Here is a 26,031-nt window from a genome sequence, read left to right on the forward strand (position 1 = left end):
CAGTGAACATAATCCAAACATTGTCGTCTTTGAAAATGCGTTATTGGCATTGTAAAGGCAAATTTTGATACATTGGTTTGTGCAGCTGTACCTAATGTTGTGGTCTGTCACAACTACTCAACGGGTACAGTATCTTTATTTTGCTTTTTTTGTTAATAAATCAAATGTATTAAAAAGTATTACGTGTTTCCAGAATGTGCAAAGGGGCACACTACACTTAAAAATATATTTTACTTTTTTTTTTTTTCCTGGGAGAATATATTTCCTTTTATTATTACTATATTTCCTGACATTTCCATCATCAGGAAGTCTAGCGCTACCCTAATTCTGAGCCCTTAAAATGAAGAAATCCACAATGTCGGTTTCAATAAAATGTAATCATTCATATCATATACATTTGTACTGTACCTTACCTCTCCAAGAAGAGATCAAATGTAAAAGAAGCAATATTAGGATGCCAGAGACACTAAAAGCCCAAAGGTATCGAGGAGCAAACAACTCGCACAGTAACAGAATGCGTTTATTTAACACTTAATCAACATCTGACACAGTCAAATATTTGTATTAGCTGTAGCTAACAAGCAGAAAATAACTGCTGAAAATATCATAGTCCCTTTTATGGATTAAATATGATTATGTCAACAGTTTGTTGTAGGAGAAATACATTCATTCGCCCATCAGCCCTGCATGTGAAGCCACTATTGCAGGTGTGTGTAAAACCCTGATTGTCCTTTCAAATGAAGCACATCGCAGCCAGGTGACCTTTGGTACGCAACGCAGCAACGTGAGGAGTCGCACTAAGCAATTAAGGCAAATTAGTCCATTGTCCATTCAGCATCAATAAATGACGACGGCGATAGCCTCATTGGACACATGCTAATTTGAATCATGTGCATTTCCATTCCAGAAAAAAATAAAAATAAAATAATAATAATAATAATAAGCAGAAAAAAATAGTTCGATTTTACAGACACCCGTTTAAAAGTGAAAGTGAGTTTTTAGTTGATAAAATAGAATACAACCATAAATATCAGATGGGAGCTGATGTCAATCACTCATAATTAATCATTTAAGAATAATGTGGTTTGTTGTTAAATGTAGTGTGAAAAAAACAAAGGACCTAAATGATAGCTCAACTGGAAAAAAAAAGTAATTGTATTTAGACTCCTTAACATAGCCTGATAAAATAAGTCAAATCAGCATGTACACATGACATAAATTGAGAACTACTTTATTTAAAAAATATATAAATAAAATCAAATAAAATTGGGGATGAACAGCAGTTGTCTTTGGTTAAGAAATAATGACGCAATCGCTGACGGCAGTTCTTCGATTTTTCTGCAATTGCCTTTGGAGTGGAGATGGCACCAATGAGGCCGCACAAGAAGGTCACACACAGGTCACCGCTCACAACAAACATTTAGTGGCCTCTCGCCTCGTCCAGTAGCTTGACTCGACATATTTGACGTATTATATTTGATGTAACCCTGTAGGGTTGAACGTTCACTCACTTTTTTTTTGTTTTTGTTTTTTGTTTTTTTTTGACACGGTCAGAGAGGTAATGATAATGTAATACTACAGTTGATACTACAATATATCCTGGCAAGGCTGGCAAACTGTATCGCTCGCTTCCGATTAATTATTATCATCACTTCACTACACGAAACTGAGATTCAAAAAGCTTTGCAATTGCAAATTTAACAATATGCTTATTACTGTGGTTGTAGTCTGCAGTATAGTGTAAAACTGCATTGAGGTTTTTTCTCATATTTGATGCAGTAATATGAAAACGGTTGGGTGCGTTATCTGAGTTAATATCTAACGTTGTGGACGGTGTGTGTGTGTGTGTTGCTACTGTATGTATGCACAGGAAAGCATAATGGGAGTTTATCTTTATACATGACATACGCCACCAGCAAAATCATATTGAATTAATTCCTTTATACTGGTTACATCTAGTTTTATATAAGTATATATTAGTCTTATAAGAATGTATTAGTCTCTAGATACAATGGCTCAATTGCTATATTACAATGTTTTGTTTTGTTTTTTTTGTAGAATTTAAAGGCGGCGAATATATTTTTACGGCCATCATACATACTGCATTGTGAACGTATAAATGTTGTGGCAATAGTGTAACAAAAAGCATGGGTCTCATAAGTGCTTCATAGGGAGGGGGGGGGGGGGGGGGGGGGGTTAAGTGCTCAAATAGTAATTCTCTTTAATTGCCGAGACACTCAGTTGTGCATTTATCCTGACTAACCCACACTGAGCAGGGTCATGAAACACAGTCAGGATAAATCGTTAAAAATCCACCCGATGACCTCCAAGAATAAACTGCCGCAGCCTTTTCTCCACCTAACATTTAAAATGAGCGATTTTAAATAAGCAAATTCCATGAAATTGGAAGAGGAATGAATGAATTCATGTTTGAGCTACTAATTCATTTGAGTCTTGCATAATTTGTATTACCTTGATCTACGATTATAACATTTCAAAATTCAACTTAATCTCTACATTTATTGTTTGACGTGCGCCATGATTGTCACAATTTTGATGGCATTTTGCTTTCACAAACTGTTACTATAAGGCCATAAAGATATTTTCCATTTTTTAAAAAAGGTATTATTACCCAGTGTGCTTCTAAAAAACGATTTCTTAGCTAACAGTATCCATTAGGGATATTTAGGGCCTTTCATGCCACATCTCTCTACAAACTGATTGTAGTCGTCGCCTCAGTAATCTCTCTCACTTTATTGTTGTGGTGCTGATCCGACATCAGCCTGAATAAATGTTATCAGCTCTTTGACTCAACTTCATATATTTACTTTACCTATTTTGATATAGGTATCATCTAAAAATGTCAGTTAATATTATTCAGGGGGCAGCATTGGGCTCTCTGAAGCTGCCATTGACTAATTAGAAACTAACTAGGGCAAAGGTCTCTGGATGCGGTAATTGATGTCTTGTAGATACTACTTGGCACTCATTCATTTCCAAATTGTCACCTTGAAATTTGGGATTGTCCTTCCTCCGCATGCATGTACGCGTTTGAAAAGTAGAGCAGAAGAAACCCCGAAGGCTGCACCGTTTCTCACTTTCGTGCGTGTGCTTGGAGATGCAAGCAACAGGAAGAAGACAGCAGGCGTAGCGCTCATCCTGTTTCTCCATCCGCCTGGTTTTTCACTGCACCTCCGGCAGATGTTCCTGCTGCACATCTCCGATTGGGCTCAAACAGTCATCGATCATATCTCCGCCATGACTTCCATGACAATTGTCCTGGGTCCGGTAAGGATCAGGTTGCTGACCGTTCTGTAGTCCTGAGCGAGGACGTTCAGTCCGTTTACTGACACCACAAACTGGCAAACCTGAAGACAAGAGGGAGATCAAATATCAATATTTACGTCAGTGGGGGGGGGGGGGGGGGGGGGGGGGAACATGTTCCCATTTCATTTCCAAAATGTCGTGATAGGGCTGCACAATATATCGTTTGAGCATCGTCATCGCAATGTATGTGTGCGCAATAGTCAGATCGCACGGTCCTGCGCAACTTTGGTGTATTGATACGCGGTGTGATATTAATAAGTGACCAAGAGAGGGACAAAGTGTTAGACATGTTAATAGGATTAGCAGCGATATTAAAATAAATCATAACCCATAAAACAACACACACAGGGCAGCCCAGAGTGTTATATACTTATTTTCTTGTTTGATAACTTTTAATGAAGACACGGGAAACAATTCCATGCCTGCATTATTGAAGGGACAAACTTTGTACACAACAATGTGTTTTATTGTAACTAATGCACTCAAATATAGCAATACTAATGCATAGCTTAAAACACAGGTATAAAATAATAGATTGATTAAAAACAAATGAATAGTGTTAGGAATGCGCTCATGATTCATCAGCATGGGGAGAACATGCAAACTGGAAGGCTGCAGTTGAGATTTGAACCCCTGTCCGACCTGTGAGGCAGATGTGCTAACCACTCTTCCACCGTGCGACCCTTAATGCGAAAGCAGCTGTCCAATTGGATTTTGTTGGAGCTGTGGTGCCCGCCTACTTGTTCATGTGCTGCGTGTGACAGAGTGAACATTCTTCCAATCACTTTTTGGGAAAGTGCATGACCTTTTCCAAACAGTTTCTGTTGGCTGTTTTCCAGACGGATTCATTTTTAGCGAAACAAAAGCCATCTGGCGTGTCATCTTGGGAAAGTTGAGGATGTTGGAGAGATTCCTTTGAGTTGTTGCCAGCAATTCATTTTCATCAAGCTTGCAAAAGGCGAGCATACACATTAGACAGTAAATACTTCATTCATATTTCAAGATCAGAGCCTCAGAACCTCCTTTTAAATGTTGCTGCGTGTGCGTTAAATGCTGTGACCCTCCTCCCACATGAACGTGCGCACGTGTGAGATGTGACATTGTGGCAAAGGCAAAGTGAACACAGATGATCGGACGGGCAGCTGGGTAAACACGAGCCTCTTTTTTTTTTCTTTTTTTTTTGGGGGGCCTCAAAGAAGATAATCTAGCCCATAATGTGAGCTCGCAAAAGCGTTTGAGTACAGTTGATAGCTGATTGTACTTGAAGTTCAACCAAAATGTTACGGAAAACTATGACATCATCGAGTGTGTGTTCCTTTTTCTGTGTTTTGTTGTTGTTGTGTTTTTGTGACACCGCTTGAGAAAGGCACCAGTAATGGCAAAGACGAAAAGCGTGATGATGACCATAGAACCGTGACTGGAAATGAACGGCGATATGTTCTGGATGCTCAGCGCAATATGGCTAAAGTGAATCTGTTTTTGTTTACACGAGCGGAGTTAACTTCTTTTTACACCTGTATGACAATTAAGACGCATGTGTGACGCATGACGTCGACTCGCCTTCAGCAAGCTTCTCTCCCGTCTATATCGTGTCATCAAACACGAGTAGGTTTTACTTTACCATAGTGCAGTTATTCATTTATTATAATTAGAAAATAGTTTTTTTTTTTTTTTACTGTTCCATTTGCTTGACAGTTGCTGTTAAAATATTGTCTTTACGCCACCAACAACAGATGGTACCAATGAATGACGAAAGGTACTAGGTAAAGTGTTTGGGGTTTCATACCACAGTATACATCAATAGCTGTTTCAAAGATTGATTTTTAGAAACAATTCACGACAGCGCCGGCACGGTGTGCGACCGGTTAGAGCGTCTGCCTCGCAGTCCTGAGGACCGGGGTTCAATCCCGGCCCCTCCTGTGTGGAGTTTGCATGTTCTCCCCGTGCCTGCGTGGGTTTTCTCCGGGCACTCCGGTTTCCTCCCACATCCCAAAAACATGCATGGTGTGTTGATTGAAGACTCTAAATTGCCCCTAGGTGTGAATGCGAGTGCGAATGGTTGTTTGTTTGTATGTGCCCCTGCGATTGTTATAAAGTTCCACCTCGAGCTGAAGGACCCCAGGGACGACATGCCGTGTGCAAGCTAGCTGGCTGGCCGTCATGCCTGCGCCTCGCCTTCCTCATCATTACCAAAACCGCAACTGCCAACTGCAGCCAATAAAAAGGAAGGCTGCGCTTGCAACATGATGTGACTTCTTCACTTTTATCACATTGTGCTGCTCACAAATCACCAAAGCGTGCTAGTTAACTGATTAAAGATGTGCTACAGAATGCTGTTTAATGATCTTCCTGTGGTTTCAGGAAAGGTTATAGCAAGCGCAAAACAGTGACGACTATGAAACAAACTTGTCAGTTAATCCTATGTTGTCGCTCCAAAGCTCTTCGAGTCATAAAGTGCCCAAAATACTTTTCTTCACCTTACACAAACACACCTGAACAGATTCTTATCTTATCTGTTTTCATTCCTCTGTTCAAGATTCCTATTCAACTTCTCTTAACAACCCCCCCCGCCCCCCCCTTCTTAAAATTTCTTGGCCTCCTTTCGTGGCTGTGGGCTTGTTACTCTTGGCCGGGTGCCAGCGGGGGGGGGGGGGGTGGGTGGGGGAGTTGGGGTTGGGTCAAAGATATAAGTCTCTCAGAGGAAGGACGAAGAAAATGTGCAGAGCGAATCATGGACACATGATGAGCGATGAAGATATGTTTCAGGAATCGGAACGCTTTCATTGCGATGTCCGTTTAGTTGGCTAAAATGTAGTATTCATTGCTCGACATATAAAAGATGCCCAAGATTGTTAACCAAATAGTATTTGAAGAGTGCAACATTAGAGATCTTTGGAGGGTAAACAATTGCTAACATACAGGAACATCTATGTCACTCATTCTCACCGCTCCAGCTACTAATGAAGATTAAAAATACAAACACATGTATAAGTGCCGATGTTTGCAGTAACTTAGCAGCCAGCAAACACTCACTCATAAAGACAACTTCTGAAAAGGGGTGAGCAAACAATAAACACACCTTTTCCAGCAGAGGAAGCGGGGAAGGAAGAGGAAATTAGTTTATAAATGGACCACACAAAAAAAGCTTTGTCAAAACAAAAACAGAATACACATAGTAGCATTGGGCGCCATTTGTCTGGTGGGACAAGTATGTAAAACACTTACTTTTATGATTGAAATGTTTTTGGTCCTTTTGTGTACATAGTACGGCGGTTGATGTACATTAGTAGCCAGAATAAACAAATATGCAAATGTGAACCTGATGGGGAACTTACTGCATGTAGGCCATATGCGGCTCACATTTCTAAAAAAAAAAAAAACATGTTTTTGCTTATAATACATAGTAACCTGTTGCATCATATCCCTCCATTTTCTATATTTTCCGCTTCTCGTCAATTCCAGTTGAGGCTGTGCTGCGAGCCTGTCCCAGCTGACTTTGGGCGAGAGGTGGGGTACATCCTGGAATGGTTTCAGCCAATCGCAGGGCATGTTGCGTCATATTTTTTCCATAAACTGTAGTACAACCTGCTGGGGAGTTCATGAAAACTGAAAGGGCCCCACGCTAAAACAAAATATACTGCCGTTGCACTGAGGAGTGACATAGTCTTTTGATGTGCTATTGTTCAGTATACTGTATATAGTACAGCAAGTAATATCCATAGTACAACAGATACTATGTATAATAGATAGTATTATATGTGGTACCTGCTCTCTGAGGTCAGAGCGACCGTGTGCATGTGTTCACGTTCACCCTTCGGCCTCTTACGTGGACGGCGGCGCGTGTCGACACCTTGCAACGTGGAGGATTATGATACCGCTAACTAATTATCCATCAATAAAATGAGTCATGCGAGGTGGGACAGGGGGAAGAGCAAGGCAACTCATCATAAACAAACAACAAGCACATTCTTAACTCGAAAAAACATTTCAAAACAAACAAAACAAAACAAAACAAAAACAAAAATCAGCATTTATTCAAAAGCAAGCCCAAAGTACAAGGTGAGGACAGGCTAGCGGATGAGTGCCGCAAGATGGATGCAGCAAGAGGCTTCACCTTCAGATGTGAGGATGAGTAAATTGCGTGAAAAAGCTACGACCGGGGGATTCGGTGCCCCCGGAAAAAAAACAGTTTAAGGCCCAACACTTCAATGCTACAAATGAAGAAAAAATAAAATCCAATTCTAGGCAACGCTGTCAGTCAAGAGGTCTCAGAATCATCCTCGCTTTTCGGCCCCCTTACACGCCCCTGATGAACGTCTGCTCTGTGGATTGTTCCCGATTCAGCACGAGGTGGTGACATGTGAGGTGAATTTGGGCAGTCGCACAAGAGTCTATTTGTTTTGCTGTTTTGCTATCTAGTGAGTTATGCGGATTCTCCCAGATTAAACTTGTTTGCCATTCTCCAAATACTTGACTTATCTACACTGGATAGTCGATAACAGGTCACTTCCATTTGAAAGCCGTGCAAAGATAAAGAGGTCATCCGTCCTTGCATGCTTACATGTGTATGATCAAGTTCTCTGTGTGGTAAGAAACAAAAAAAAATGCAGCAGAGCCGATCTCGAATATCCCCTTGACAGATTCTACTCTGTAAAATCAATTCAAATCAATATCCACGATGTGATTAAAATGACTAATGTGAAGAAAAACGAGTGCCCCCATTAGGAGAGTAAAAGTATCGATTGTATTTTCACTCGCGAGGGCAGCACTTCATCACCAACTGACGAATTGCACACTTGTTAATTAGTTTGCGGATCCATGCGTGTGGCGCATGCAGCGAACACATCGCCTAACACAAATGTCACATGATCCAACCTTTTGAATGCAGGTAGTTAAAAAGTCACTTTTACATAATGTGCCTTTTCAAGACATACATTTTCTGTGAATATTATAATTAGCAATTTGTGACTTGATGTCCATTATTGACTCGCACACACGCATCTGACACTTCTTTTCTTTTCGACTGAGTAACATTTGAGTGTGAAAATGTTAATGTGTTAGGAATAAATACGCAACTTTTATTCTGCGCATAAAATGTATTTCCATTCACAGTCAAATGTTTTGCATTTTAGCCCAGTTAATCTTACATTATGACGATGATGATACTAATAATAATGATGCGCCTTATCAGCGCCTGTGAACCATGACACACATTTCCAGTGTGACCAAATATGGCCGACCGTTAAAGCAGAAGCGGTTATTTCCACTGCCCACTTCCTCTTTTTCGGAGCAATATAAATGTGATTATTTTTATCAAGTTACATTTTGAATTCATGATGACAAATTTAGCAGGAGCTCATCATTTAATCGCCCGTTGTCCCCAACTTGAAACTCACACATGGTTTATGAAGTGTTACGACGTGTAACAGGTTAACCTAAGTCTAAGTTAGTTAGTCATATCGTCATATGTTAGTTAGTGTTCTCCTCTGCCGGCCTGCTGCGAGTTGTTCCCTCCTGCCTCACGTCCGATTCACGGCGCAGTCGCTGTGCCGCGCATTCCCAGCATTCCTTGCTGCCACTCTGCTTACACAATTTTGCGCCAGCTGCGATGGCAGCTGAGGTGAGTCACCCTCCCCCCAGTTTTCTTTCAGTCATTTCAGCACATCTCTTTTGTTTTTCTGCTCTGATTCTCAAGCGCTTCCATATAGATCAATAACATGCGTGTTTTGGATTTTTGCTCCAATGTCGCTGTGCCTCCCATCTTTGCGCGCATGCACATGTCGTTACCTTCATGCCAGCAGCGGCTGCGGGTCCCCCGGGGTCCACCGCCTGGATGTGACAGGGTTTGCTACCTCGCACCACGAAGCCCCAGCCCACAGCGTCGCCCACGATCTGCGGAAGGCCACATCAAAGGTTGCCACGCAAGTGTCACAAAATGTACTGGATTTTGTCAACGTACGTGTGCGTGCTGCGTGGACGTCTATTTGCGATTACCCTGAGGGACCCGGGTGGATTCGCAACAGTGCTTCAATGTGTGACAGCATCCTGTTCAAGTGGCCTTTGTGTGTGCGTGCGTGCGTGCGTGTGCGTGTGTGTGTGTGTGTGTGTGTGTGTGTCCTACAGTGAATGTCTTCTTTAGAAAAGGTCCTCCTGGAGTCTGGAGCTCCTCTGGACTCACGTGTCTCTTCAGAACTGTCCAAACACAGAACATATTATTAACTGATTAATGCCAGGGGCTGGGATATATTATATAAATATACAAACACACACAGACACTAACACTGCGCATTTCCTAAAAATATGAGCGTGTGTGTGTGTGTGCGCACATGTTGCGTGAGGCACGTGTTTCTCTTCCCCTTTCACAACAACGCAACAACTTCAAACATTTTCCCTAAACAGCAAACACAATAAAAAGAGGCTATAAAAAGTCCCTTTAGTGGATACAAACTAGGTTGGACACAGCATGAATAGCTGCTAACACTTTGTGAAGCAGCCGGTGTGCATAACTCGTGTACTTTAAATTGATATTTCATCTAACAAAAAGTTGAAGTTTCCTCAACCGGGGTGTTCCGGGGAGAAGAACGTGAGAAGAAGAACAGACACCGGAAAGTACGGCGGGTGTAAGCAGACGATCATTCAAAGCCGACTTCAAGGGTGTCCCAAAATATTTGTCCGGCATGACCACGCGATCCCTCGCTTTCTCACCGGCTTCCCGCTAAATTGCCGCAGCAGAGGCGTTAACGCTGAGCCAGGGGTTCCCTCGCATCCCAGGCCGTCTCTCGGCTGTTAAATTTCAAACTCCGCTTACGCTCGGGTGGCTCGAATTCTACCTTGGAAGACGGAAGATTTGCGGGGCAACTTCAACCCCGCCAGCCCGCATCAGTACCATACACACAGAACAATGAGCCAGAAAAAAAAAAGCCCCCCAAAAAGCCTTAGATGACCAGCCCATAAGGGGCCAAAGTTGTTTTTATATTTCACAATGGTTAACTTATTTGTATAATTGATAGTTTCATTGTTTTTAGGTCGACATTAAAATGGAAAAAAAAAACAATTTAAACACGTAGGACCGTTAATAATATCAAAATGTTAATGTCTAATTGGGTTCATTAGAATGTTATTTATTTGTATTTTAGTCATTGATCGCATGAAATAATTGCTTGCTTGATGTATTATCATTTTTTAAATCTATTTTATTAAGTAATTGCATAATTAATGATAATTCATTTTTTTTAACTAAACAATGAAATACAAAAATTGAATTCATTATGATTTCATGATTACCTTAACCTTTTTTTTTTTTTTTAACCTCATCCACAAAGGACCTGGCCTGGCCTGGACCTTTGCCTGTTTTAAAAGTTAAATGTGGCCCTTGGGCACAAACATTTGCTCACCCCTGACCTTTTTACTAATTTAAAATATCTTAAATTCTTTATATGTAAAAATAGATATATATATATGTTACATGTGCACACACATGCAGCTATCGACGTCACTCGGGAATGCTAAGTATTATTAACATTTTATTCTCAAGACTTCAAATACAGCACAGATGCAAAACAAGAGCCTTTACCAAATATTCTGCCTTTTACAATCTGCTTTGACGCTGTAAGAAAAAAACAACTCTGACAAGGTTGCACAAGTGAACTGACTCACACTGTAAGGTTGAACTCACGTTCTCACTTGGATTGGCTCATTCCATACTGCCCATTTTACACTTTTTCTAAATTGTGCGCCAATGTAACGAGGAAGGAAAAGGAAATTCTTCGAGTGTTGTCTGTTTATTGTCTGTTTTTGTTGTTGTGTTCTTGTTGTAGCTGAGGCTTTGTGCCTAGCGAGGGGCAATCTAAGACACCTCAAACACCCGCGCACGCACATTTCTGGTCATATGCTATCGCCACGTGATTCATATTGCATAACTGGAACAAACTGTCTTTGATGAAACAAGTGAAACTAACTGGAGAGAGCACAAGCGACAGAGGAGTGACCCGTCGGACGGCGGCCACCGCGGCTGTTTGGTGACGCTCACCAGATTTGGGGTTGCACAGGACCGGTGGGCTGCTGCTGAGCGTGGGACTGCTGCTGTAGTAACCGCTGCTGCCGCAGCTGCTGCTCATGCTGCTGCGCCGACCGCCGACCGCCATCTTTATCTCTTTGGTGGGACTCACTATTGGAATCGCGCGCACACAAAACGGGAGATCACGCAGGGAAACAGTTCCAAAATGCGAACTGCATTTCGAATTAAACTGGCCATTGCCTGGCCACCTCGCTCAGCAGGTATCACCCTCCTGGATTGCTTTCAATGGGTTATGTTAAAAATATTGGAAGTTGAACAAAGATAGAATATTTACCCCAAGTTACACCGAAGTGATCACATAATAATCACAATCTGGTGTCCAAGTGCTCCCCCCCCCCCATTTGTTTTTCAATGCCATGATGATAGCGCTGTTACTGGTTTTCACATTTCCTATTTTTATTTTATTGAGATTGAGGGCATTATATGCGGCCTGCGACGGTTTGCCACTTTTGTTGCTGGGCTTCTGTCCGAAACTACATATATGATGATCAACAACAAATGTAGCGGCATTTATACAATACAATAGGCTGATTATCAGGGTGTAATGGTACATGTTTTCCGATTCCTAATTTGCGCTACAGGACTGAGACGTACCAAGTTCTCACACGGAACATATTAGGTCAGGAAGTGCAACTGCCTCGCGTCTACTCCGTAAACAAACACAGCGCTGCTCAGTCTCTGGCTCGCCATTTGCTTTTGACAGGTTGCCAAACTTGGTAACTCACTCAAACGCGAATAGCAGTGCAGCAGTAAATAAACAAAAACAATTTGTGTTTTGAAAGCGGAATAATTCAGACAGATTAAAATGTTACTGTTGCAAATTGTTACTATTGATGTTTCACTTTCCTGAAATGAAAAGATTTAAGCTCTTATACAGTAGATTATTAAATATTTAGTTTTTATTTTATTGCACACAATCTTTATTTCTCATTTATTGGAGAATTTACTGCTTTCATGTAGTAGTTTTTAAGTTTTATTCTAAATCTTCCATAAATCAAAATCACTGGCATTTCCCCCCCAGTGTAAACCAAACTGTCACTTTTACACCCAAGCTAGGCACCCCACTGTGATTTTTGGTATGTATTCAATATTATTTGAAATATTGGTTTTATGATCATTCGGTCTCATGACAAACCATTCTAAATAGTTATAGTTATATGTCAATAGGAGCATTTGTTTTGAAGGTCCACCAAATTCAAGGTTCAAGGCGCACGCAGAAATGCGATCGGACTTGGAAGCACCAGTGAATTACGTCTGACCACGTTGCAGCCGTCTTATTGTCCTTCGTGGTAATACACGCCGTGGAACGTGTTGACATTTTGTTCATTATTGTGGTAGTAGTTTGTAGTGGTTCATACAAAGAGCTATTAATTTATTATATGGTTGGTTAGTTTAGCAACAAGAATGAGGCAAAAGAGTTGAAACAGCTCTGTGAGTGAGTGAGTGTGTGTGTGTGTGTGTGTGTGTGTGCGCGCGGCGAGGCGCAGACTACCTGAGAGGAAGCTGGTGTTGCCCCCGTCCGAGTTCTGCTTGCGGAGACAGAAGGGGCTGTCGTGGCTCTCGGGGATGCCGCGACCCCGCTCGTGGAGCAGCTCCATTAACCGCCGCCTTCGCCGAAAGTTCATCCTGAACTGGAAGAGGAGGGGCCCGTCCACAAAGTGATGTTTGTTTGTGACTGGTTAAAGAAAGCCACGGCACAATTTTAGGAGCGTGGATTACAAGTCAAAAGGCTTTCTGAATTGGATTCAAGTCAGATGATTTGGGACTAAAGAGCATAATTGTCTGAGATGCCAAAATATGAAACGGCACTCTGGGAATCCTCGCTCATCATTTCTGTTCTAGCGTATCACAAAAGTGTTTTGGTGCTTCCACATCAAACTCACCCAAGCATGACTTTGTGGCTTTGCTTTGTGCACCGGAACTGAAAAAGAGGCTTCCTCAAACTGTTCCCACAACGACGTCCAAAATGTGTCTGGAGACTCATCCGTGCAGTGAAATTGTAACTTAACGAGAGGTGAGTTCACACAAATCTTCGGCACTTGGGCAAACCTTTTCATTTCCCACGAAAGCGAGCTGAGCACCACGAGACAGTGCTCTCTCATGCGGCTTTGTGCGTTGTCATACGAAATGCTGATCTCCCTCGTCGCGTTTACGTCCTCCCTCAAGGGATACGCACACACGTCGCCCTGGCGACTTTTGGCACACTAGTCCTCAACCTACTTGTCATGTCACCTCTGTAGGAATGATAAAATGCAAAGAACGGAGTCGAAATATCCAAAATCCAAAAAGCTGGTGTCGTTATTATACTGTGAGTATGACCAAGACTCATGACACACAGTGCTGCAGTGTGTGTGTGTGTGTGTGTGTGTGTGTGTGTGTGTGTGCGCGCGCACGTGATGTAACAACACATTCCAAGGCCGTGGAGATGCTTGCCTCCATTACAGGGAAGCACACACAGAGAAAGAGTTCTTTGTCTGCTCGCTCTTCATCCGCTTTGTCAAATACTCGCGTAGAAAAGACTTGACGACAATCTTTCTATGTTTAGGAGGCGTTGTTCCCATTTACTGTAACAGTAAGTTGTGGAAGGGCAAATATAAACAATGCAGCCATGTGACTGCTCCTCATTTTATCCTCATTGACTCATGCACGACATCGTCATTAAATTGAATTTAAATGTCGCGGGAAGCCATTCAAGATTTCTTGCAGTTGTTGCTCTGGGCCGCAAAATGCTGTGCATACATTTCATAGTACTGTACTCATCCGTGGCAACATTCATCTGGAAGCTCCTTTTTAGTTGCTATTAACTTTACTTTTTATGTCCTGCTCCCATTTTGATCTCCTAATTAGCAGTTTGTGCGCAAGGAGTGGGCTCCAAAATATCTGTTAGTGAGTTTCATTCTCGTGTTAAACCAGAATGACGGTACCATGCTGATAAACCCTGAAAGATTGAATGTTGTCATAAAAGCGAAAGTTTCAGGGTGCACACACATTTAGAGTAAAAAGAAAATGATGCCTAAACAAATGAAAAGAAACGATGAATGGCAAGAGTGGTGAGTAAAAAGAAAAGAGTGTGATTTAACTCAAGGCTATCAATAAAGTTTAAAAGCGACGAATACATTTTGTAACGCAAAGTCGAGGCCTCACCGTGCTGGATGATGCCGTGTTCGAGGAGGCGGCGCCCCAGTTGCTCCGCCTCCTCCCGGGTCGCCATCTCCCCTTCCTGGAGGAGCCACTCAATGAACTCGGAGGCCACCACCGTCCGCTCAAAGTTCCCGCCTTCCTCTTCCCGGCTCTGTATTATGCTGTTCTCCGTGTTCATCAACCTGCACAATCGGCATACAGCAAACGCATCAATTGGCACTGCACTAAACCAGTGACACAAAAAATCCACAACCCTAATAATAATAATTCTCAATAGGTCGAAAAGGGTACCGGTATTCTTTTTGTTTTCTGTGAGGAGATTCATATATATATATATGTATATTCATTACTGATTATACATATATAGTCAGTAATGAAAGAAAAAGTCTTATATTGTCAAAGTGGAAAACCTTCCAAACCAGCAACTCAGACACATTCCCGACTTCACAATCTGAATAACCGGAGGCACTGAGGATTAAAGACCTTATTCCTTGAAGCTCGCAAATCTTTTAAGCTCCTGGGGAATAATAATAATAATAATAATAATAATAATAATAATATTACTTGTGCAACAAGCGCATGATTAATGCATATAACTAATAAATTAAATACAGAAAAGTGATTAAATATAATAAGCACATTGTAAAATATGAATTAGAAATATAAAATAACGTAAAATAACATGAACTTTAAATATACTGTACAACAAAAGATGACCCAATGCTTAGCAAAAGCTCTAATCATGTGAAAAGTATACCAAAAAAAATTGTATGTTTACATTTTTAAACTGACCAACCACAAAATTAGGTGCAACTTGGATCAAATTTGCCTTTGCAAAGATAAGTATGCTTAACAATAACAAGACTTGTTTGGTGCAGTCTAAAACAGCACAACTCTAACTCCTATTTTCTGGCGTAAGCGAATCGCAATAGTCAAAACATTTCTTGAAATGACAAACAGTGACTAGCGAAAAGTGAATCGTCCCGTCACAAAAAGATAAGCCACAAACTCCAAACGACGACAGACAAGTCGACACATGCGGGGAGCAGAACTGCTGACTCTGTCCCGACCTTGCACAATAACACACGTCAGTCAACAACTGTCACCAACTCAGTGAAACAATGAAGCACGCCAGACACGCTTGTGCTTGTGAGCCGCTTTTGAATCGTGTCCAAACATGTACATCGTGAGTCAAAGCAAAATGCACTAATAAAACACGACGTATCTCTTCTGTTTCACGCTCATCCATCGCACGCTGAAGCTGTCACCTTTCGCACATCCCACAGCTGACTTGCATTTATTTTGAAAGGTGCAAACAATAGGGAACTGTCGACGACAGTATTTGTGACAGTATCGACATCATCTAAATTCACCTATGCGGTCCGTCGTTATGAAATAAAACAGTTGATGGCGGCGGAGCGGTGGTTATTTATTTCTGACATATCTATCGCATAGCTGGCGCAAGTACACAAACGTGGACACACACACACAATAACATATTCTCACATGTTTCGGTAGGTGCTGCTGTTTTGGTAAGCAATAAAGTAAAAAAAAAAAAATACTATAACTATTAAATGTCATGAAGAAAAATCGCATGAACGAAGTGGCTCAATTACCGCCGTAGTTCCATTTTTTTCAGTTGATTGTCTGGCATTCATGGTCTAGAAGTGTTTTTCATATAAATACTGTAACGATGACTTTACTTCTGCGTTAGCATGGGTTAGTGATAGACGCAAGTACAAATGAATGACGTCCTCCACCGTTGCCCTTTTTTATTGTGTCGTGTTCCTCTCTCACATTTATCGGTGTTGTTTACCAAAGGTTCGCATTGTACGGGATTCATTAAGTGCATGTAGGCCAGTGTGTACATTGCAGGAAGTGCTAATGATGTTGCATGCGGGCTTCCTCCAGATGTCGATGCCTCTGTTATGTTTCGCATTGATTTTGTTCTCTCTGGAGAAGCTCGGGAAGAACTGCTTTCAGAATCCTAATGGATGAAATTAAACTAAATTACACGTACATCAGCTGAGCAGGGTATAAAGCGCTGGGAAAAGAAATTAGTAGTACTTTCTGTCTGCAGCGTCCTCTCGGAGGAGTTCATTCAAGGAGATTGTCAACACTTATCCCGGCTCGTGTGTCAAAACAATTCGCTGTTGTTCCGTGTTCTCGCAGTGTTGCTTTTAAGGAGGCTTTATGTAAAGTCAACAGCTGAATTGCTGAGATGTCATATTGTGATGGAGTAGGACTTTTAGTCGAAGACCCTCTCTGCCCAACACGCGTGCACAAATCGTCGATGTAATGTTCCGTGAAAGCTGACTGTGTACACAGTCGTCATTCAGCCTGCTTAAAGTTAAGTCAACAGTTGGCCTTAGCGCGACGGGAACAGCACACCAGTTTCGCGAACAGCACCTACAGTCTTATGTAAGTCACACCGTATGCGCTACACAACGTGGGTTGGGATTCTTCCAACTGGAACAAAGCAAGCAGTTGTGACCTGAATATGCACTATGCGTGATTAAGTCTGGACAAATAACCCAGTAGATGACTCCATCTGCGTCAAGGAGATCTGAGTGATCTCTGTGGGCCTTTTGCATGCTTAAACATATTATGATATATTTTTGGAATTGCTTGTATACAGATACTGTAGCTGGGTCACTGGGGTGCTGCAAAGTTGTCGCTCCCTATCTGCTAAATGCGATCATACATACTGGAGTGACTTTGCCATTTTCAGTGCTGTTTCAATGTGTAGTAAGTGTAGAGCCCTTAATGTAACCCACAATGCATCTGGAAAAGTAGTGAACGATTGTCACTAGAAAACAAAATCCCATGATGCAATGTTTGGTTTTCTTTGTTTGTTTTTTTGCAGGGTATTGTTTGATTTTTGGCATGTAAATATCTTTCATATAAGTAAAACAACACATCACAACAAGGATGTACGTAAAGTACTGCGCTTTCGTTCATTTTGTAAAATACACGCTGCTTAAAACAATGCAGCGTTATTGTAATTTATTCATTTGTTCAATATTTACTACAGAAAGGGTTTGGGGTCCGGTGCGTTGTAATTATGCGACAGCAATTACGTACTCAATGGTCATGCTGTCAGGCATTAGTCATTTTTCATTTGACTAATCAGTGAACTATTTAGTCCACTATATAAAAGGAGTAGGCAATGAGTGAGCGATCCCGAAGTGATTTGTCTTTTCTTGAAAGCCGGACGTACCATTGGACCAGTACTATATGGAGCGCAATATACAGTCCAGCTTTGCTTGTGACATAAGCATGTCACAGATATGATATTAAGACACCTGGGAACTGTTTTTAATTGTGGGGGAAAATGCATAATCCATCTCCTTTAAATATTGCCAAAATGTATGCGCGAAAGGAAAACTCAAACCACAAAAATGAAGAGAGCAGAGATAATCTGAGCAAATTTGGTGTACATCTGTCAGTGTTTGCGCGTCCTGGGCTGCACTGCTCTTGATTGCATAAAGCTTTGAGGGCGGAGACGACAGATGTCTGTACTTGGACTCTTATGCAACTGGTGTGTGCGCATTTGTTTGTGTGTTGTCAAGAAACAGAGGAAAAGTGGGTTTTTGTTTGGAGCGGAGTAAGTGTCAAGAGAGGTATAGGCAGTGGGAGTGCGCGTTCAGACCGAGTTGATACAGCAGCCTTGGAAAAAAAGGAGAGCTGGAAACGCACTCTTGTACCAAACAACATCATGGCCACAAAGCTAAAGACAAACAAAACTGTTCCATTAGTCTTTTCTGCCCTCCTCTGACTGGACAAATACTCTTCATTGAACTTCCAATAACCTCATGCTCCACCGCCTGAAAAGCTTTTAAAATAATTGAGCTCAACACAACATCAGAAGAATTATGATTTCGAAAAGAATGTATTCGAGTGTGGATAAAGTCCAAAAGTGCTGCATGTGTTTCAGCTACATACTTCTCATAGATCCTCTGTCCCCTCATGAAGACCTTGGCTTCGTTGTCCAGTGGGAAGGTACCGTCGTCCTTGCGGAAGCGGTACAACAGCTTCATGTCTTTGAACTCCCGGTGCTCGTCGCACACTGCAAATGCGCAAATGTGTTAAGTTTCTAAGTTGACTTGAAAATCTCTTGTAGGAAAATACATACAATACAATTTGTTACTGTTATTACTGCAAATAAAGTGGAAAATCTCAAGCTAGAACACAATCCTTTCTGGAATGCTGACCTATAGCACCTCAAAATGTGAATCCACATTTTTTATAATTACATGGAACTTGAATTACTCCATTCCAAGATGAGTCCGTCAGTAGTACAGCGGTAACCCGAGCGTGTCGATGCCACATGACGACATATTCGTACACTGTGCCGGACTCCATCACTAAGCTACACTAATGCAGCAGTAACTTTATTATTACAGTAAATATTGGTATTAAAAACAGTACTTCTAGGCCATAAATAAAAAGCAATCAAAAGAGAAACACTAAATACTGTGTAACTGTGCCTTCTTGTGCCACAAAACAAAATACAGTATTAGTACGCCGCGCACCATTGGCTGCCTTCTTTCCATATTCCAGAAAAAAAATGCATGTTAGGTTAATAAAAGACTCTCAATTCTAAATTGCGTGTGGGCATGAATGTGCATGTGAATGGTTGTCTGTTTGTATGTATTTTCATTATCCATTTCCTTGCTGCCCTCAGTTACCATTTAAATAAAACGTGTCTCCAAATCCTGATCAACCGTCACATGTAGAGACGTTGTTTTTCTTCGTGTTTAGTGACTATTTCTGACTAATGTGGTTAGTGTGGCATGTTCATTGCAGTATTGAAGTGAAAAAAATGCCCACCCCAAGCCAGAGAGAGTAAGGCAGGGGATGATACTTAGCTTTTGCATCCAAGATGTCGTATGTTTTAGGGAGTTCTTATTTTTGCAAGTACAATCTAACTAGTTCCTTCCATGTCTCTCTGTCTTCACCCTGTTCAAGTGGACAGGGGAGTGAGTTGGAGCCAAATTGGCTCCGCGGCATTAAGAATTATTTGAGAGGAGGCGAGGATCGTTCCCAGAAAATGTCAAGAAAGAAAAGGAAAGAAAGAAAAAAAGAAAGACAGAAAGAAAGAATGGTCACGGGTGAGCCTGAGCCTATCCCAGCTGACTTTGGGAGAGAGGCGGGCACACCATTGATATATGGTCATATGGTTTAGCCTTCAAGACACCTAATATGCGTGTTTTAGGGCAGCACGGTAAGCTAGTGTTTAGCACATCTGCTTCACAGTTCTGAGGTTCTGGGTTTAAATCTTGGCAAGGACAAGCACCAAATCGCTATCTAAGTTTGAAGGAGTTTCTTAAAATGGAATAAGGTGTTTTTTGTGATGTTCCTTTTTTGTTTGACATGTATGAAAAGAAGGGGCTCAAGAACAGAGCCCTGGAGGACACCATGTGAGACAGATAGAATTTGGGCTAATGAAGACCTTGTAGGTGGTGAGGAGGCTACTGCAGTGAGATAGTCTGAATGTGACAGAGCATGGACTGCAACAGACGTTCCTGAGATGGCAGCACAGTGGTGTAATAGTTGCTAGCATGTTTGCCTCACAGTTGAGAGGTCATGGGTCTGAATCTCAGCTCATTCCCTTCTGTGTGGGTTTTGCATGTTTGTCCCGTGCTTGTGTGAGTTTTCTGTGGGTGCTCAAACTTCCTTTCCTCAACCTTAGGGGTAAATGTAAGTGTCATCGGTTGCTTGTCTATATGTGCCCTGCAATTGATTGGCGACCGTTCCAGACGGGGTACGCGCTGTCCAAGGTCAGCTGGGATAGGCTCCAGCTCACCTGTGACCCTAATGAGGACAAGCGCTACAGAAGATGGATGGATGTTTTCAGAATGTGGGAGGAAACCCACGCAAGCAACTTGGAAACTTCACACAGTAAGGCCGCAGTCTAAATTGGAACCAGAGACCTTTTGACCTTGAGCTAGATGCTAACCATTAAGTCACTGATCTGCCAGAATAAAAGCACGCACAATTTGAATTCAGTGAAGCCTCACCGTGGTGGATGATGCTCTGGTCCAGAAGCTTCTGCATGATCTTGATGGCCGTCTCTCGCTCGGAAGCCTCCTTGTGCTCAATCAGCCAATCAATGAGCTCTTTGCCCACGAAGCAGTTTGGGTACGTTCGCAAGTGATGACGTCGATCCTTAATAACCTTTCCTTCGTGGAGCCGCAACCTGGAAGACAAGATCAGCTTTTGCATAACTATTGTTGTTTATAATCATAGCCATTTTTATCTATTATGAATCCAGTGGAAAACCTCCGGTTTCCATGAAATGATTGTTTAAAGTCATTTACTATATAGTGTACAGTCAAATCATGTTGACTGCATGATAGCCTAACCAGCTGTTCGCTTAGGTTAGGCAGCTTTCACCCGGTCTAGGTCACCTCTTGCTGAAATTGTCAGAGAGCCGACCACAGCCTCAGCCAAGCATCCTACTTTCCCTCCACGTGCATCTGGCTAACATCATGCAGAATTCACCATCACAGTCCAAGTCTGAACAGCAAGAGCAAGATACACAAGCTCGCCTGCCAAGAGTCTACACAAGCAAACAACCCAGCACTGGAAGACGTCCGCCCACTATGGCATCATCTATATCATCTTTCCTTTTCCATTTAATTCGCTGCTAAATCATCTGGAGAGTGATGAAGTGAGGTCAGCACATTCATATGAGAATCTCATATACAGAAGAAGTGGTCTCATCAGACCGCAGAGCACATTTCCATCAAAGTTGAGCTCAGATAAGTCGCATTGAGACGACGTGGCATTCAAGAGTACACCAGGTGTTTATGCCAGTGCACTTCCAGAGTGTTCCCACGCCCAACATGACCCCACCTATTCCCACAGAGAACTGGTGCACTGTATGCCCACAGAGTCTTTCACATACTAAGGAAAGCTCTCTCCCTCCTTGTGTTGCAGCATAGCAAATTGGCCGTTTGAAGACCACACCATTACATAAGAGCACTCACAAATGCCAGAAAGGCCTCCCTCCAAGCGTAGCAGCTAATGTACTGTGTACGGTATATTGTACTGTATGCAACAGAAAGCCGAGCAGGAAATAACTGAGTACAGTATACAAAAACATTTCAAATGTGTTCCTCTTTTAATAAAATACATTTTGAACAGTTTTAATTCGCATTTAACAATATTCCACTCTGGTCCTGTATGTGGCAGGCATGAAATTAGTGTGTACAGAGGTGCTAATAAACAGAAAGAGAAAGAGAAGCCATGTCCATCATGATCCATGGTGTGAGTCATGCAAATAAAGGTGCGTACTAAGTCAACTCCTCCACTTCAATTTCAAGCTGTGCATCACGTCTGGTGTATGAAGTCAGGACTGACAGAAAATGAGTAAATGTCGGCTTTTATGCGCGTTCGTTCTCGATTAGCTAAAACGATAGAAAGCCTAAGCACAGGGAGTGGAGGTCAACAAAGGAGTCCGTCAATCATTACACCGCGTGGGTTTCTTTTGTGATAAGACACACAAGCTCAGTTTCCAGTTAGCAGGACAGTTTGGTTCTGTCGGGTACAGTACAAAAGTTTGTGCATTTGCATTGTGAAAAGGTCTGAAGTGTAAGAGCCCCTTTTCTGCTGAACTCTTTCTTTGCCTTTGCTCTGGACGCTGCAGTAATATACTCCGCCACCCCTCACTTTGCTGCAGTGCAGTGGAACCCCACTGGATTGCGGTTCATCAGTTGCAATCCATCCATCTGATTTCTATAGCACTTGTCCTCATTCGCATCGCGGGTGACCCGCAGCCTATCCCGGCTGACATGGGGTTGAAGGTAGCTTACACCCAGGACTAGTTGCCAGGCAACTAGCAAGATTACAGACAACCAAACAGCCATTCACACTAGCATACACACCTATATGCAATTTTAAGTATTCAAGAACCTAACATGCATGTCTTTGGAATGCAGGAGGAAGCTGGACTAAACAGAGAAATCCACGGAGACAGCACTTCTTGACTGTGAGTCAGGCAACAACGCGATACCATTTCAGGAGCATCTGTTGCAGTCCACACCTTTGTCACCTTCACTCTATATCACTGCAATAATCTCCTCACCACATACAAGGCCCGCAATAGCTTGACTTCCTTCTGTCTCCCACGGTGTGCCCCAGGGTTCTGTTCTTGGTCCCCTGCTTTTCATACAATATAACACAAAATCCCCAAATCATCCTCATCCATTTGGGAACATCCAGCCATTATTTTTCTACAGCTCTTGTCCTCATTTGGCTTGCGAGTAAGCTGTAGCCTGTCCCTGCTGACAATGGGTAAGAAGTCCGTTACACCCAGGGCTGGTCGCCAGGTAATCGCATATAAACAAACAACCGTTCACATTCACACCTATGGGCAATTTAAAGTTTCCATAAACCTAATCTGCATTTTTCTGGAATGTTAAAGAAACTGGGAGTACCCAGAGGAAACCCTTGTACACATGGGAAAAATATACAAAATCCAAACAGAACGGCCTGATCAGAGATTCAGACGCGGGACCTCTCAACTCTGAGGTAGATGTGTGAAAGAAAGAAACCCTTACCACACTTTCATCACCGCAACAGCGTTCTTTACAGTAACACACAATAAATATCCTCAATAAACTACAAGCCATACAAAACTGTACACCTGTTCCAGAGACCGCATTCTTGCTGTTGCTGTTAAATATCTTTGGAGTACCCTGAAACATTCTATAAGCACGAAGTACTATGTCATTCCTACACAAAGCGGGACTCTTTTTTTTTTTTAGTCGCAACTTCAACACCACTTTCCATTTCAGAATAGCAGAGGACTCTGGATGGCCAACACGTAACCCAGCGCTCGCTGGCCCCTGCAGTCACATGGCCAGCTGGGCTACGGACACTGACACACACTGCATACAATACAAAGACACACACACACTGGTGCTCAGTGACAGCACACTGGAAATGTTGTGCTGACACGAACTCTTACTCTCCCGTGGCGATGAATGTTAGCGGTGTCACAGCAAATGAACCCAAATGGGAAAACAATTCAGTTGTATTGCAATGGGGAGGGTGGTAAGCGGGGAGGGTGGGGGGTAGAGATTCCAGGCATTGGTGCCATGCTTTGCACTCTGAGCCATTATTCATTGCTGGATTCATTGAGCACACCACCATGATGATGGGGGGCCTTGCTAAACAGTGAAAGGGTCAAAGGGTGGCACATGTAAACAACACTACCAGACACGGCTTGTCCCCGATATGACATCATGAGGTGAATAGGTTCACCCTTGCAGTAAGTAGAGCAAACAAAATCCTTAGAATTCTGACCAGCAAAGCGTTGGGGAGTGCATGTTGAGGCCAATACACTAAAAGCATTTTTGTGTGACAGCTGGTGAAACCACATACATATTTAATTGCGAGGGGTAGAACAGTGCGGCAAGCAACACGGATCAGTATCTACCATGGTTTAAAGGTCATGGTTCGCTTCGCATTCAGTGCAGAAGGCAGTGATTCCCAACCACTCTTCCATAGCACGTTAATGTGCCATGAGAGAACATCACGTGTGCTGCGGGAAATGATCCAAATTCACTTAACTGGTCTGAAAGTTACAACTTTTTTTTACTGCAAATAACCTTTGTTCATCCATCTATGTGAGCAACATATAGTGACAGGCAGAACAATCAAATGCTCTTCTACTCGACGGCAGAAGGAAAAAATAACCTATGTAGCTACCCGTTTCCTGTCATACAAAAGAATAATAGCTTTGTGTTCAACTACGAGACAAGACAGACCCTAATTACCCAAACGAGTAAATAAATTTGCGAGGAAATTGACACAAGATCATCATTATTTCAGTAGTAAAATGTTTGTTTTGAGGCATGCTGTGTGATTGCTCTCATGTGAAATATGTGCTTTGGCTCAATAAAAGTTGCGAGTGAACAAAATGCAAAAGAGAGGACAGGGACACGTTTAATTACATTTAAAATGAAGATTCAATTGTTGCATGTTTGTATGTGTTAAGAAATAAATATAGTCGAATTATGTGTTACTACTATGTACAGTGTATAAAATTAGTGATGCATTATGCTGCATGCATAATAGTTCTATGGCACGTTGAAACTCCAAAGAAATGATCAGAGGTGGCAAAGGTACTCATAGGATGTATTCAAGTAGAAGAACAGATACTTGTGTAAAGTAAAGTAGTCCTTGGAGTAAAGAATGCACACAAAAAGGGAGAGGAAGTTTCCGCACAGATGAGGTCCGAGTGCGTCCGACCTACCTGAGCTGCTCCCCGGTGACGAGCACCTCGGCCAGCCGCTCCAGCTCCGCGGCCTTCTTCTGCATGCTGTTGGCGATGCCGTCCATCTCTCTGCAGACACGGACGAGGAGGACACCATCAGTGCGGGTGCGGGTGCGCGTCTCTTTACCGGATTAGCGAACAAAACATGTGATATTGTGATGATGATGATGATCATCATCGTGCATCTGATCAGGCAGCATTTGCACGATTCGCTCACCTTTCGAAAACCATGGAGAGCGATGTGACGTGACCGCTGATCGTTCGCGTAATACAAAATAAAATAAAATAAAATTAAAAAAAATCAACCTCGGCGTGCGTGCGGCGAGCGCGACGTTACTCCATCCCTGGAATTGCCTGACAGAACGCGGGACGGTGAGCAGTCACATGCGGCGTGTGAGAGGCTCCATGATCAGCTTTCCTCGAAGACTCCCCAAACGTGTGCACGCGCTCATTCATGGCTGCGTGCACGTCCGCCCCCGAGTCTACATCCACTTCGTGCACATGCAGCGTTGTGTATCCCGCTCGCCTCAAGTGCTGCAAGCGGACACGAGCGGGCGTGAACACACCGGGCGCCTGCACGCACACTCCCCGCATTGGGAGGATCTAGATGACGTCACGGGGGAGTTGCCCGCGGGGGCGGTGTTACACAAGGCTGAGGATACGCTCGATTTACTCTCCCCTACACACCGGAGTTTAGGGGGGGTAATTACTGTGAAGAGGGGCGACGTACTGACAGAGCGGAAGTACACATACTTGTGTAAAAAAAAGAAATACATTTTTTAAATACTTTGATACAAGTATTTCCTTACTTCAGTTCCTTTGAGTAAAAAAAAAAAAAAAAAAAAAAAAGCCCAACTTAACCCTAACTCCACCGTGTGTAAACCAACCATCTAACCAAGGTAACAAAACCTTGTCATGAACGTCATTTATGCGCATTACAAGTAAACTAACCTGCATATGCATTACATAACCATTCATTGTCATTATACGGCTCATTAGCGCGAAATTGTTCGTCTTATACTGTATATCAAACGCGATCGGGGTTTTTTCGGGGTCAGCAAAACGAACGCAACTATAAAAGGCACAGACCTCGTCGTCGTGCTCGCAATGTACACTTGGTACATTACAGTATGTTTGTTTCGCTTTATGGGCGTGCTTGCTAAATAACAAACATAACCAATGATCGTGTTTTTTTTTA

At 42.4% G+C, this 26,031-nt stretch overlaps 1 protein-coding gene across 6 annotated transcripts; it reads right to left on the reverse strand.

Annotated features, from left to right (window-relative positions):
• Positions 1–502: 502 nt before the first annotated feature.
• deptor (DEP domain containing MTOR-interacting protein) lies at positions 503–25,581 on the reverse strand. 6 transcript variants are annotated; one of them, XM_061775477.1, is made up of 10 exons: positions 25,051–25,574; positions 24,813–24,902; positions 20,569–20,747; positions 18,491–18,614; positions 14,549–14,727; positions 12,897–13,079; positions 11,357–11,494; positions 9,449–9,519; positions 9,115–9,219; positions 503–3,368 (listed from the first exon to the last, which is right to left on the reverse strand). In XM_061775477.1, exons 1-10 carry the CDS (start codon positions 25,062–25,064, stop codon positions 3,246–3,248), a joined length of 1,206 nt encoding a protein of 401 aa, XP_061631461.1. In that variant the 5' UTR covers positions 25,065–25,574; the 3' UTR covers positions 503–3,245. The 6 variants fall into 6 exon arrangements, 5 of the variants coding, with proteins under 5 accessions (XP_061631461.1, XP_061631462.1, XP_061631465.1 ...); XR_009788814.1 differs by having other exon boundaries at positions 3,230–3,368; positions 12,897–13,035; positions 25,051–25,577; XM_061775478.1 differs by lacking the exon at positions 9,115–9,219 and having other exon boundaries at positions 12,897–13,035; positions 25,051–25,578.
• Positions 25,582–26,031: the final 450 nt, after the last annotated feature.

This window comes from Phyllopteryx taeniolatus, chromosome 6 (genome assembly GCF_024500385.1).
Source record: "Phyllopteryx taeniolatus isolate TA_2022b chromosome 6, UOR_Ptae_1.2, whole genome shotgun sequence".
Lineage (NCBI taxonomy): Eukaryota > Metazoa > Chordata > Actinopteri > Syngnathiformes > Syngnathidae > Phyllopteryx > Phyllopteryx taeniolatus.